At 34.6% G+C, this 14152-nt stretch overlaps 1 protein-coding gene and 1 pseudogene across 1 annotated transcript; one reads left to right on the top strand and one right to left on the bottom strand.

Moving 5' to 3' along the window:
* Positions 1-1479: 1479 nt before the first annotated feature.
* LOC125220294 (O-fucosyltransferase family protein) lies at positions 1480-3326 on the top strand. Its single transcript, XM_048122473.2, has 3 exons — positions 1480-2097; positions 2164-2332; positions 2412-3326. The coding sequence occupies exons 1-3, from the start codon at positions 1514-1516 to the stop codon at positions 3258-3260; spliced, it is 1602 nt and encodes a 533-aa protein (XP_047978430.1). The 5' UTR covers positions 1480-1513; the 3' UTR covers positions 3261-3326.
* A 7024-nt stretch (positions 3327-10350) lies between these two features.
* On the bottom strand, positions 10351-11352 carry LOC125218955 (ethylene-responsive transcription factor ERF039 pseudogene; annotated as a pseudogene).
* Between the last annotated feature and the right edge of the window lie 2800 nt (positions 11353-14152).

The following is a 14152-nucleotide window of genomic DNA, read 5'->3' as shown; positions in this document are numbered from 1 at the left end:
ATTTTCACTATTTGAAAATCTTTTATCCCGTGCATAGCACGGGTGGTAACACTAGTATATACTCCCTCCATCCCAATAAATATGAAATGTTTGCTTTTTGACACAGGATTTTATATAGTGTTGTTTTGTGAGTTAAAGAAGAGAGAGTAAAGTAAAAGAGAGAGAAAATTAGAGATAAAATTATTTCTATTTTAAGAAATGTTTCATTTTTAATAGTACAACCTAAAAAGGAAAATGTTTCATTTCCAGTGGGACAGAGGGAGTATAAAATACAAATAAATCAATTTTATGAGATAAAATTATGTATTAAAATATTTTATTTATATAGTGAATTTGGAGCATTGATCCATCTGCATTTGATGTGTAAATCATGTTTCGTAATAGTCTAATTTACTTTGCAATATATATATCTAAAAATTACTCCATTCGTACATGAAATATTATTCAAATTTGATTCGGGGCGGAATTTTTTTAAGAAATGTGAAGAAAAGTAAGTTGAAAAGTTAGTGGAATGAGAGTCTCATATTTATATAGTTACTCCCTCCGTTCCATGTTAATAGAGTCATTTTTCTATTTTGGAAAGTTCCAAGTTAATTGAGTTATTTCTATTTTTGGCAAAAAGTAATTCTCCCTTTTTATTCTCTCTCAATCTCTCCTACTTTATTCTCTCTTATTTTTTCTACTATCCATTTAGCACGCTATTCTTAAACTCCGTGACGAAAAGAATGCTTCTATTAACAAGGAACGGATGGAGTATAGTTTTATACTCCCTCCGTCCCACATTAGGGGTGCGGTCACTTTTGCTCACTCATTTTATAAAAATCATATAATATATAGTTAAAGTGAAGAAATGGTAAAGTAAGACAGAGAATAACTTTTCTACATTATTTTCTCTCTTACTTTACCATTTCAGTCTTTTCAACGTGTCAAACAAGGATGATACTCACATAAGGTATATAGCATATCATTCCTCATTTAATATACTCCCTCCGTCCCATGTTATTTGAGACGTTTCTTTTTTGCACAAGATTGAAGAAAGTTGTTTTTAGTGAGTTAAATAAAGTAGATGAGAGAACAAAGTAAAAGAAAGAAGAGAGAGTAATTTAAAAAAATAAAGAAAGTAGGTAAAATTAGATGCTTTGGGTTTAGCCAAAAATAAAAATGACTCAAGTAATTTGAGACCACCTACAATAAAATACTTCACTCAAGTAACTTAGAATGGAGAGAGTATATACATACGAAGATGATGAAAGATTTCATTATATATTTAAAATACAATTTACAATGAGAGATTGGTATGTGTATGTACAAAATATGAACCCCAAAATATATTTGAAATTGTAATTATAATATTAGATTTATTTTAATTAATCAATATTGAGTCACCTTTATGCATGCCAATGCAACAGCTGATCCCTACAACTGATTCTGTTGCTCTTTCCCTCTCCCGCTTAACCAACTCCAATTTCTTCATCTTTCTCAACTATCACAGAGCTAGCTCAGCTCAGCTCCCATGGCGAAGTCAGCCAGAAGCTTCAACACCTCATGCATCGCCATGAATCCTTCCTTCTTCCTCCACCTCATCTCGGTTTCCCCCTTCTCCACCCCAAAGAAGACCTCCAGAAACCGCCACCAACCCTCTCTCCCTCTCATCTTCTTCCTCTCCCTCTGGAGCCTCAGCGCCCTCCTCGGCATCTGCAGCCTCGCCTTCTACACCCTCTCCCACTCCCCCATCGCCTGCTCCTCTTCCTCCCCTCTCCTCTTCGCCTCCCTCTCCTCCGTCTTCCACGACTCCACCGTGCCATTGCCCCCGCAAGGCCCTCCTCCCAATAATCCAAACATCTCCGCCGCTGAGAGAGAGTTCTGGTCGCAGCCTGACTCCGAGGGCTACCGTCCCTGCCTCCGATTCAGCCTCGATTATCGGAGATCTTCCGCGAAGATCTCTAAAGAGAGGCGGAGATTCCTTGTTGTCGTCGTTTCCGGTGGCCTCAACCAGCAGCGGAATCAGATCGTCGATGCGGTTGTGATTGCCAGAATTCTCGAGGCTGCTTTGGTTGTTCCTGTTTTGCAGGTTAATCGAATTTGGGGAGATGAAAGGTATTATTACTCAATTCTTGTTAATTTGGGGATTTTGCAGATGAATTGACTGTGAATTTGCTGCAGTGAGTTTTCAGATATATTTGATTTGGAGCATTTCAAGAAAACTCTGCAATCTGATGTTCGTGTTGTGTCATCACTCCCTTCCACTCATCTTGTTCCCAAGCAATCTGTTGCGAATCAAATGCCATTTCACGTTTCCCCCCTGTGGATTCGAGCTAGATTCCTTCACCAAGTAATAATACATTTTGATGATTTCGGATTTGTGAATTTGAATTTTGGTTGATTGAGTTTGAATTTGTGATGAAATGCAGCTGAATGAAGATGGCTTTCTGATACTAAAAGCCCTAGATTCTAGGCTTTCCAAGAATCTCCCCCTGGATCTTCAAAAGCTCCGGTGCAAGGTAGCGTTCCACGCGCTTCGATTTGCCTCCCGGGTGCAACAAGTGGGGAATCAGATAGCAAAGAGGATGTGGATTGAAGGGCCTTACATTGCTGTCCACCTAAGGATAGAGAAGGATGTATGGGTGCGGACGGGCTGCGTCACCGGGTTGGGAGACGCGTACGACGCCATCATAGCCAACGAACGGAGGTCCAACCCGGACTTCCTAACTGATCGCCTCAACATGACCAGACCTGCGCGCCGCCTTGCAGGGCTCTGCCCTCTTAGTGCGCTGGAAGTGGCTAGGTTCGTCAAGGCGTTGGGCGCGCCTAGCAGTGCCCGTGTGTACATAGCGGGAGGGGAGCCGTTTGGGGGGAGGCGCGCGCTGCAGGCGCTCGTGGATGAGTTCCCGAACGTGGCAACAAAGGAGACGTTGGCGCGGGATGGGGAGCTAGAGCCTTACGTGAACCGGTCGTCTATTCTCGCGGCCATAGACTACATTGTGTCGCTTAGTAGCGACGTGTTTGTGCCCTCGCACGGGGGCAACATGGGGCGGGCGATGCAGGGGCACCGGGCGTATGTGGGGCACCGGAAGTACATAAGGCCGAACAAGAGGGCGATGATCCCGTTGCTCGATGATGGGTCGGTGTCCGAGGAGGAGATGAGACGCGTCGTGCGGAAGGTGCACAAGTACTCCATGGGGCAGCCTGAGTTGAGGAGCAGGAAGGTGGATAGAGATGTGTTGGCATATCCAGTGCCTGAATGCATGTGCAAACAATGAACATTTGTATAGACATAGTAAATTCTTGTTTACTTGCAAGATTAACTACACCAATTCAAATGTATAGAAGAGAATTAGCATTTTTGAGTAGTTGCAATCTCAGCAATGGAATGTGTTGGTACATCTCGTGTTTGTTTCATATATTCAACTGATATTAGAAAATATAATCCATTAGTTGATTAACTGACAAAAAAGAATATGTTGAATATATTGTTACAATATGGTTTTAGCAATGATAATATATTCAGCCACTATATTATGTCAAATACATGAACTCTTATTCCTTAAACAAGAAGGCAGAGGCAGAGCTGGCAGATGTTATGTTGAAATGGAATTTGGGGTTGGCCATGTCCAAAGCTTTGCATCGATCGTGAATGACATATTCCGGCCTACTGCTTCGAAACGATATCCTACTTCACAACTTGATGACCTTCTTGATGAGAAGCATAGGTCTTCCTTGCTGGTCTCTCTCATCGTCCTTCTCATTGTTGTCGTAATTCATGGAGAACGAGATAATAGACGCGAAGGTACTGCCTATATTTTCATCTGTTTTGCTTCACTTTCTTGATTTTTATCTATTTGGTGTGCAAGTTTTCTTGTTAACTATTTTATGTTTCTATTAGGTGAAGCTTCTGCCTGCCGTAGTATCCAAAGGCAACATCTTGTTATCCAACTTTATTGGCCTATTGCATAATCTAGATTTGAAGCAAATTAGTGTTGAAGTATCAGAAAAATTAGTGTCAATGTACTTGAATATATTGCGCATATATATCATTGAAGTTGAGTGATATGACCATATGAGGCGACAAAAATGGATTATTCAATATATATACATCACATTATTTTTGAAAGGCAATTTCTGCAGCTTTTTAGCACTTAAAAAGGAAAGATAAGGTTATGTCTTGGTTTACATACTCCTTTTTCAATTACTCCCTCCTTCCGGATTTAGCAGTCCCATTGACTTTTCTGCTCTTTTTTTGTAAAAATGATAAAAAATAGTTAAAGTGGAGAAATGGTAAAGTAAGTAAGACAATAACGTAGATAAGATTCTTCTCTATACTATTCTCTCTCTTACTTTACTATTTCTCCTCTTTAACTATTTTTTATCATTTTTTTTTTAAAAAGCAGAAAAGTCAATGGGACTGCTAAAGCGGGACGGAGGGAGTATAATTTACGAGTATATACGAATATAAAGAGTCAACACTCCGTATTTGGTTTTCTTGCGGAAATTGAAAATATATATGTTTGACTAGTTTTTATTTTTATATTATAGATTACTATCATTTTAATTGTGGTTATTAACTTAATATGATGAGTATTGTTAAGAAGAAACATTAGAAAGTGTTTTTATGATTGTGTTAGGATTTTTTCAGAGCGATTGTGTAGAAATAAAATTGATGGTTAATTAACGATTTTTTTCATATTCTAGAAACGAGTACTATGAAACAAACGAGCTTTATGGTGTTTAGCACTGTTGAAATATGAATTAAAACGTGCTGGAAACTAAAAGGGAACTAGATCTTGCTTTTTCTTTATTTCCATTTTAACATTGCAAATTTGTTAATATTCATTTCCTTTTCTAACCTGAACCATGGATACATACAATACAACGGTTTGAACCATGATTCTCGACCATGCTACCCCTATTAAACTAATTATAAAAGTAAAAGTATAATTACATACTTCATCCGTTCCATAGCAGTTATTTCATTTTTTTCACTCATTTTGAAAAATGATAATAAATAATTAAAGTGTAAAAGAATAAAGTGAAAAAAAGAATAACATAGATAAGGGTCTTCCCTATATTATTTTCTCTCTTACTTTATGTCTTATTCACTTTAACTACTCCATTTTTTATCATTTCTTCAAAACGAGTGCAAAAAATTAAATGACTCTACTCTTGTGAAACGGAGAGATTAATAAACTAAAGGGCAGTGATAAAATACAAATTCTAAATACGGTACAAACTTCAAACTATGATCTGTACTGTTAGAAAATGTCAATACATGATAAAATAACAGAACACAATGTAAACACATCATCAACCTTTGATACTATGTTGATATTTTTTGTTGCTACTATTATTTTGTACTATGTTGATAATATTTTAGTTTGAAGTTTGTACAATATTTAGAGTTTGCATTAGATCCCATAAACTAAATACTCCCTCCGTTCCATCATAGTTGAGGCGAAATTTTTCGGCACAGAATTTAAGAAAAAAATGTTGAGTGTATTAAATAAATAGATAAATAAAATAAGAAAGAGAAAAATGTAGAGAGAATAAAATAAAAAGTGAATAAAGTAAAGAGACTAAAGTAAGAGAGAGAGTAAAGTAAGAAAAAAAAAGTTACTATATAATGAAATGACTAACTACGAGGAAATTTTTCGAAATGGAAAAATGATTCAGGAACGGAGGAGTATATCATAAAGAATTCCACTACTGTAAAAAGTAAAAGTATGGATATTAAAGAATTTATTTTGCCTTTACTTATTCAATTGAAAATACATTTACGGATTGTCGGATTGTATGCAACTAATCTTTATTTTCTACTATAATTAACGATAATTTTATTAAATGCAAGCATTTACGAAAGATTATTCAATATTCGTGGGGCCAGGCCACTAATAGTGTGAGTGATTTATGCTTTAATTTGCTGTAATATTTAATAGGCTGAGCATTAACTACTAATACATGCATGTTGCATGAACCATTTGTCCTATACTTTTGATTTGGGCTTCTAATTAATTTATTATGAAGCCTAAACTGATTTACTTTTTGTTGATACACTTACACCTAGGGGTATGTTAAATGGGCCCTAACTATAATATTGGGAACTTTAATTTGAGCATCTATTTGAAAGATATGAGTGGGCCCAAGTGATCGACTTTGTCCCTTAAATTTGCCAACGTGCAAACAATAATAATTCATAGAATTATGCCTAAATCATTGAGAAATAGACTACTCATTGAGAAATAGACTATGTATTAAGGAAGGGAGATACAGTGGTCCAATTTTACTTCTTCATTCTTATCTAAGAAAGTAATCTCAGTATAATCCAATAATAAATGAGACAGAATTAAGTAAAATTTTAAAAAAACTGAATATATATCATATCAGCTGCACTAAATTTATTGTTAGAATGATTGTATAGTTTCCAAATTTGTTAGTTAATCGGCATGCATAATTGGTGTAGCTAACAGTCAACTCTTTCTCTAATTTCGGTTACACAATTATAATAATTTTGGACCATATGGGACAAATTGTAGAATTGTTCACTGGTGTTGATTCCCTTACGTTATTATTTGGTGACATCCATGAATTGCTAAATTATTATAGGTTAATTTAATATGCATGCTTAAGAATTCTTTCCGTTTTTTTGGGTAGGTATAACAAGTTTAATATACTACTCTATATTCAGATATTTTAACATTAAAGTTATACTACTTCTTCCTCTCAAATATTGTCCATTTTGCCAGTCCATCCATAAAATATTATCCATTTTATTTTTTATTATTTTTAGTAAATAAATCCTACTTTCTACTAACTCATTATAATCACATTCTATTATAATCTATTAGTAACATACAAAAATAAAACATTCATACCATAACTTTTTTAACTCTTTTTTCTTCATATTTCTCAAAATCGATCCGTGCCGAGTTAAATATACACGACGTTTGGTAAAAGGATCGAGTATCACTTCAGAATTTATATATTATAAATATGAATAGTTTTTAACTTGATTTAGTGAATAACTAAAGGTCTACACATCAACATTATTTAGATTTTAGAATGAATCGCACTTTACACTTGACAGCTAGCCTCGCCTACTCTCTCAAAGCAACTTTTCATTTTTAAAATCTCAAATATAATTTAGCTTTAATTTGAGCAAACTAATTACATGCCCTACCAAATTAACTAAATAATTGTTGAGTTATTGTGTTTTTAATTAATTACACATTCTCAAATATAACTCGTTGCGTTAGGACTTCGGATTCTCCATGTCCAGACGCTTTAGCCTAGCTCTGTTATTTTACACTAGCCAATAATTGCCATATTAATTCGTTGAGTAATTGAATGCAGACGTCAGCTCCCAAAATTATTAATGCGGAAAGAAAGAAAACTGAGTTATCTATAATAAAATATAAGATTCGCCCTATTAGAGATAAATTTATCAAAAATAGAAAATGACTCCTTTTTATGGATGATCCAAAACTAAAGAAGAAATATATAATTTTTTTAATGCAATTAAGGACGATAATTTATATTTCTAAATGTTTAAAAAAACGTCTTTATTGTTGGTGTTTCAACTAAAATTAGAGGATGCAAATGAAAAAGTTAAACAAGTAAAAGATTAAGTTAATTTATTCTTCATTTATGAACGCTTTCTTTTACATCCTAAGTTATTGTGTCTTAATTTTTGTGTCCTTAATAAATTTTTTGTGGTGTAATTGTGAACGGGAAATATGTACTTTATAGTTTAGAGAGTTATATGCAAGGCCAACCCCTAGCGACCCCAACATGTCATCAGTATAATTTCTTTTAACTATATTGTACATACTACATACCTTGTTTTTTATATAAATATTACTCCGAATTTTGTTCATCCAAATTTGGATAGATAAGTACAATTTCACTTGTCTATTATTAAATCCTAATTTCGTCCTTCTTCATATGCTACAATCATTGTAACACGCAAAACATAGGAAGTTTGGATTATCAAAATAATTCTTAATCTTAGTGAGAGCACCAATTATTTGGGTCCAACAGGGAATAATTGTTTCATAAAGTTAAGAAATGGTTAAAACGTGAATGCGTTCCAACAAATTGAACCTACGTATATAGATACGGAGTATAAAGTAATATTCCTTCCGTCCCACGATAATAGTCACATTTTGTCATTTCGGCATGTTTTACAATAAGAGTCATATTTCATATTTATAATAAATAGTAAGCAAATCTCGCATTTCACTTTAGTCACATTCTATTATAAAACCAATATAAAAAAGTGGACTCATATTCCCCTAACTTACTTCACTCACATTCTATAATAAAATCAATATAAAAGAGTAGATTCACATCCCACTAACTTTTCCAACTTGCTATTCTTTACATTTTTTAAAACTCGTGTCATAATTTTTCTTATTCACTATTTTTTATATTTCTTAAAATCCATATCACACCAAATATGACTTCTGTTATTATTAGACGAAGGAAGTATTACACTGTACATCTTATGCAAACACAATCTACGAGCTTATAACTGTCATTTACATTCAAGCTTCGATTATCAATTAATAGAATTAACGACGACTACAATATTTTTAAAATAAAATAAATTAAAATAACATTAACATGAACTAAACGATGCTTACTAATAACACTACATATATTATGTAAAGTACTACTAATATTTATATATATAATTTATAAATAAAGGGGTGTATTAAAATGACAACACCTCTTAAAGTGACACTCTGACATCACGTATAGCCTGCAATATTATACTACATTCGTCCCTTAAATATTGTCTCACTTTGACCTGGCACAGCTTTTAAGAAATGTAATGGAAAGTGAGTTGAAAAAGTTAGTAGATTGTGGATCCTACTTTTATATACTTCCCCCGTCCCACTTAAAATGAAACATTTGGGAATCGGCACGAGATTTTATGCAGTGTTGTTTTGTGAGTTACTGTAGAGAAAGTAAAGTAAGAGAGATGAAAAAGTAGAGATAGAGTTTTTTCCATTATAGAAAACGTTTCATTTTTAATGGGACAACCAAAAAAGGAAAACGTTTCATTTTTAATGGGACATGGGGAGTATTAGTTTTTTTATAATAAAATCTGAGTGGGAATGAGTTAGTGGCATATGGGGTCCACTACCAAAAATTGGTAAAATGTGAAATGGGACAAACTTTGGGGGGACGGACGAAAATGAAAAAATGGGACAAACTTTCAGGGACGGAGGTAGTAAATACTACACTGCAATAGTTTAAACGCTACACTGCAATCTGCCCAACCAAAAATGGTAAAAAGTGAAATGAGACAAACTTTGGGGGGACGAACGAAAATGAAAAAATGGGACAAACTTTCAGGGACGGAGGTAGTAAACACTACACTGCAATAGTTTAAACGCTATACTGCAATTTATAGATTGCAGTCTAGCGTATTGGATATTGCAGACGGACAAAAATTGCAGTCTAGCGTATTGAATATTGCAGACCGAGAAAAATTACTCTTAAACGTTTTTTATAATTGTCACATGGTAACTTATTATTCGTCCACATGTACAAATAATTGTCTAAAAGTAATAATATAATATCACTTTAAGATATATATCATTTTAACACAAACCTATAAATATATATACGTACAAATTAATAATGATATATAGATGATGACTCCGCGAATCTAATGGAAATCTTTTCTTTTTTTTCCCTACTTTTTCAAAGTATGAATAAAAAGAAAAATAATAGAGAGCATCTCCGGAATAGTAAGTGTGTCGTAGGAAGCTTTGAATCAAGTCAAAAGAGCCAATAGTGGCCTTAAAAGGGAACACGAGGGTACATTTGGAATTTCCCATGTATTAATCTCTTAGTAGTTTATGATGTAAAATAATAATAGTAGTATTAAATTACTCACTAGTAAAGAATGGTTGACTGGTATTTATACCTCTGCATCTATATAGTACTATTGTATTTTAAATAGTTATTCTCACACATGGTTACAATAATTTGATAATGCAATTTTTTGTCATCAACGCGTACCGGTTGTAAGTGGGCATTATCTCATTTTGTCTATATGTCGATGCTAAAAAACAATAGTGTAATATATTTCAGAATACTGTTTTAATTATTTATATAAGTATTAAATATTTCTTGAATGTATCAATAATTGGCATTTATGTATGTTAGAGGATTAGGTACCGTACTATAAATCGTGCGAAATTACACATCAACCAAAGATAAAAAATCAACTAGGAAGGACAAACTGTGATTATAAATATATCGAAAGTAATCAAGTATTGTCATTTTAATTACTCAAAATGATGCAACACCATTTTTTTTTACCATTAATAACAAAGAATTGAATGAGAGACAAGTACGGTTTACTTCACTCATAATCAAAGTTCAATTAATCTAACGAAACATATACATTCATATTGTGATTGATCACAATTTTCAAACTATATACAGTGATAATTACTCAACAATTGTGGTACATTCATTGTATCATATATTCGAGTTTGTTCCATCAAACTCAAATTTGAAAAATGAAAAAGAAAATAAAAAAAGATAAAGAAATTGAAATAGTTAAGAAATTACTTGTAGTCACACTCCCACAAAAACGGCTCTTCAAGCCGGAATATTCCAATATCGGCTCCGGTAAGCCGCCACGAAGAGCTAGACAGGGACAAATCCGGCAAGTCAAAAAATGCGTCGTCCTCATCGTCGTGAGCCGTGGAAGCCGACTTCACAGCGTCGTCCGAAGCCAAATCCGTGGAGGAATGGCAGCTTATGAGGCTCGGCTCGGCTAGGGACGACAAGGAGGCGGCTTTGGCAGCCGCGGCTTGGATGTCCTTAGCCACGGAAGAAGCCGGGCGGGGCAGCTCGTGAGCCAAGCCAGGGAAATTCAAGACCGCAGCTTGGCCCTTGATGGCTAGAGCCGCCACATCGTGAGCCCGAGCTGCCATCTCAGCAGTGGGATACGTCCCGAGCCATATTCTTGACTTCTTCCTCGGCTCTCGGATTTCGCTCACCCATTTGCCCCAGCTCCGCTTCCTCACGCCGCGGTAAGTCGGATGTTTTTCGTCGCCTTTTTTCCCGTCTTTCCTTGTGTTTTCTTGGGCTAATGTTGAGTTCTTCGTCTCGTCGGAATCTGAGCCCCCGGGAGACGAGACGGAGGCGGAGGCGGAAAATGGTAGAGGATCGATGAGGATAATTTGTGCCATGAGAAATGAAGTTGAGATAGGTAGTGAGGTTAGGTTTGTGAGATTCTTTAATGTGGATATGTATTTATAAATGTGACACAAAAACATATATGAAGAACAAAAGGAGAAGCATGAGGCTACTCTTTATAGTGTGTGCTCAAAAACACACACACTATACGCATATATGTAGCCATAATAATTTTAGAATCGATCACTACGCTACGTATCCATATATGCGGGTGTATACGCAAATAATTAAATTCATGTGTGACATAAAACACACACGTCATTTGAATCAATTAATGGGTCCAAATCAATTAATGATTTAAAGAAAGTTTCGGTACCATTAATTTAATAAAGATCAAGATCTCATATCATAAGTATGATACCAAGTAGAACTAAAATGCGGAAAAACACTAATATATTACATTCAATTATCAATACGACTACATAATTAATCCTATAGCAATTATGGTTATAAATTAATAGTACAAATTAATTTAATAGGAGTATAATTTTGTTTAATGATTTTAGTCAATAACAATTTGACCTTCATAAAGCCCACCTCATTGTTGTTACGGCCAGTCTTACCAAACCACTACTTTTTTTTATAAGCTTAAATGCTCAAGCTAAAAGAGTGGCTAGGCGAGAGGAAAGAATAGCAAACCACTCCGAGATTGGCTCTGATACCATTACTACAAACCAAACGAGAAAATTTGTTCCTAAGACGGTCGGTCTATTAGAGCATCCACTATAGTAGAGCCGCGGCTCGTGGCCCAGCCGCGGCTCCCTATAGTGAGTTTGGCGTGGCGGGGGGGTTGCCCACGAGAGACTCACGTGGCCTGGCCGCAGCGCTGTTAAACATGGGCGTTGGGCGTTGGGCATGGGCATGTCCACTATAGTGGAAAACATGGGCGTTGGTGGTCTGGCCACAATTTGTGGCTTGGTCCGGCCAACTATAGTGGACACTCTTAGGTAAAAGAGTTCATTTGGCCATGAGACAAGCCTTTCTTAGGTAAAAAGAATTTAGGACACATATGTTTACTGCAGTTTGGAGGTAAAATTATATTCTTTTATTCAGTTTTGTGCCCGTGACTACTGCGTTTTGTACTAATTTGTAGTACTATATTCATGTCAAATAATTCTCTGTTTTTTGGAAAAAAATAATTATGTCGTCACATAATATGTCTATTTCCTAATCGGCGGATAAAATACCGATTCGAAATAAAATATGCAAACTGTAAGAGATTTTGTATGCAATCATGTAGTATTAAATCATTAATCAATATTCATGAATCATGCCTATAGCCAGGCTAATCTTGATGAGGTTGACATATTAATCAGATACTCATATACCTAATATCCATGCCCAACCCACAAATCTATAGCTAGAAGTTCATACAAAAATATTTGTTTATTATGAATACGTAAAATTATTTTTAATCATTGAATGCTGAGATCTTATAAGATGAATGCAACCTAGCTTATTTTCTAGAATGAAAAATTTCTTTTTATTGTCTTACATTCAATACAATTGTTCTCATCACTTATGTGCATTTACAGTGAAAATTATCTGCACTGAAATAAAATTTCGAATCCTCCAAATTTCGAACCAAGATCACCATTCGAATAACAAGGGACATGCATCTATCATGACTATCCAAATTTGAAACAATTTAAGGTAATTCTTCACCTCCAAATCTGTGAATTGAGTATATTTTTAATCTTTCTTCGTTTAATTTAGTCATTTTCGTGATTGACATTAAATCGTTGACCACTAGTGATGAAAATGAGTATTGTTTTAGAAAAGACACATTTTGGGGGGCCAATTTGGCAATAATATAAGAAAAGAGGGGTCAGTTGCTATTTTGTGGCTCCCATTTACGTCTACGTGAATTCGAATCAAATTAATAAACATGTCGAAAATAATTTTTTTTCACATTTTTAATTCAATCAAAACGAAAATTCTCCACCATTACATGCATCAGATTGCGACAGCAACGAATAATAATATCTATCAAAGTTGTTACAGCTATACAAGAATATTTATTTGTCAAAATAATGATTATTTTAAAGTGGATTTAACAAGAAATATATTTCATCACAATGATGATTTTATAAAGTTAATTTATCAACAGTGGAATTCTTAGTTATACTACCAGACAAATTTTCCTCTAATATTAATGATAAAAATAGTACTATTGTGTAGTAGGTATTGTCTCCAGTATGTATTAAATTTCGTCATTTTGTCACTCGACTTTAATTTATACTATTATTCGACCATTTTAGTCTATGATTAAATACATAATATAAACACATGTTGTCACTGGAGGATGATCTAGTGGCTGGAGTGGATATTTATAAGGTCAGAGTTTATGAAAAAGAATAAAATACTTTAGTAGTCATAATACCTATCTATGATGTAAGTATTTATATTCGTGACTAGGTACATTTTAAAGAATAAAACAGATTCATTAAAAACATGAGTACGGAGTAATCCAGCTCCATACAAACTTGGGTTACAAATAGATTTGGATTTGGATAATGAACATAAACCTTGTTTGTCATTTTTACATAACATTCTTGTCTCTTTGTTATCACTCTTAGTCTTATTTAATTTGGGATTCCTTCTTTCTGGTCCTGTATGCTTGTGGCCTTCCTAGTTGGGTCGACTAGTCGTTGGTTTGCGTTATGTGTACAATGTTGTTTCTTGGTCTCGTGGGGCAAGTTTCGATGGTACTTGTGATGCCTCGGTGGTCTCGTGTGTACAATGTACAATGTACAATGTTGTTCCTAGTTCCTTTGTATGAAGTCTTAGATTAGGAAGGAAAAAAAACAGGATAACAAGTGTGACTTTAACGACAAAAAACAACTGTTATTAATATAAAAAAAATCCATCGACCGAACTTTGAGTTCATGCATTGTAGTCTGCATAGTTGGCCGTGTGTACTATGATTAGGGAT

The sequence above is a fragment of the Salvia hispanica genome, chromosome 2 (genome assembly GCF_029641045.1).
Source record: "Salvia hispanica isolate PSC_SH4W2 chromosome 2, Shi_PSC_v1, whole genome shotgun sequence".
Taxonomy (NCBI): Eukaryota; Viridiplantae; Streptophyta; class Magnoliopsida; order Lamiales; family Lamiaceae; genus Salvia; species Salvia hispanica.
Note: the sequence above shows the minus strand (reverse complement) of the source record. Positions and strands in the feature narration are given on the sequence as shown.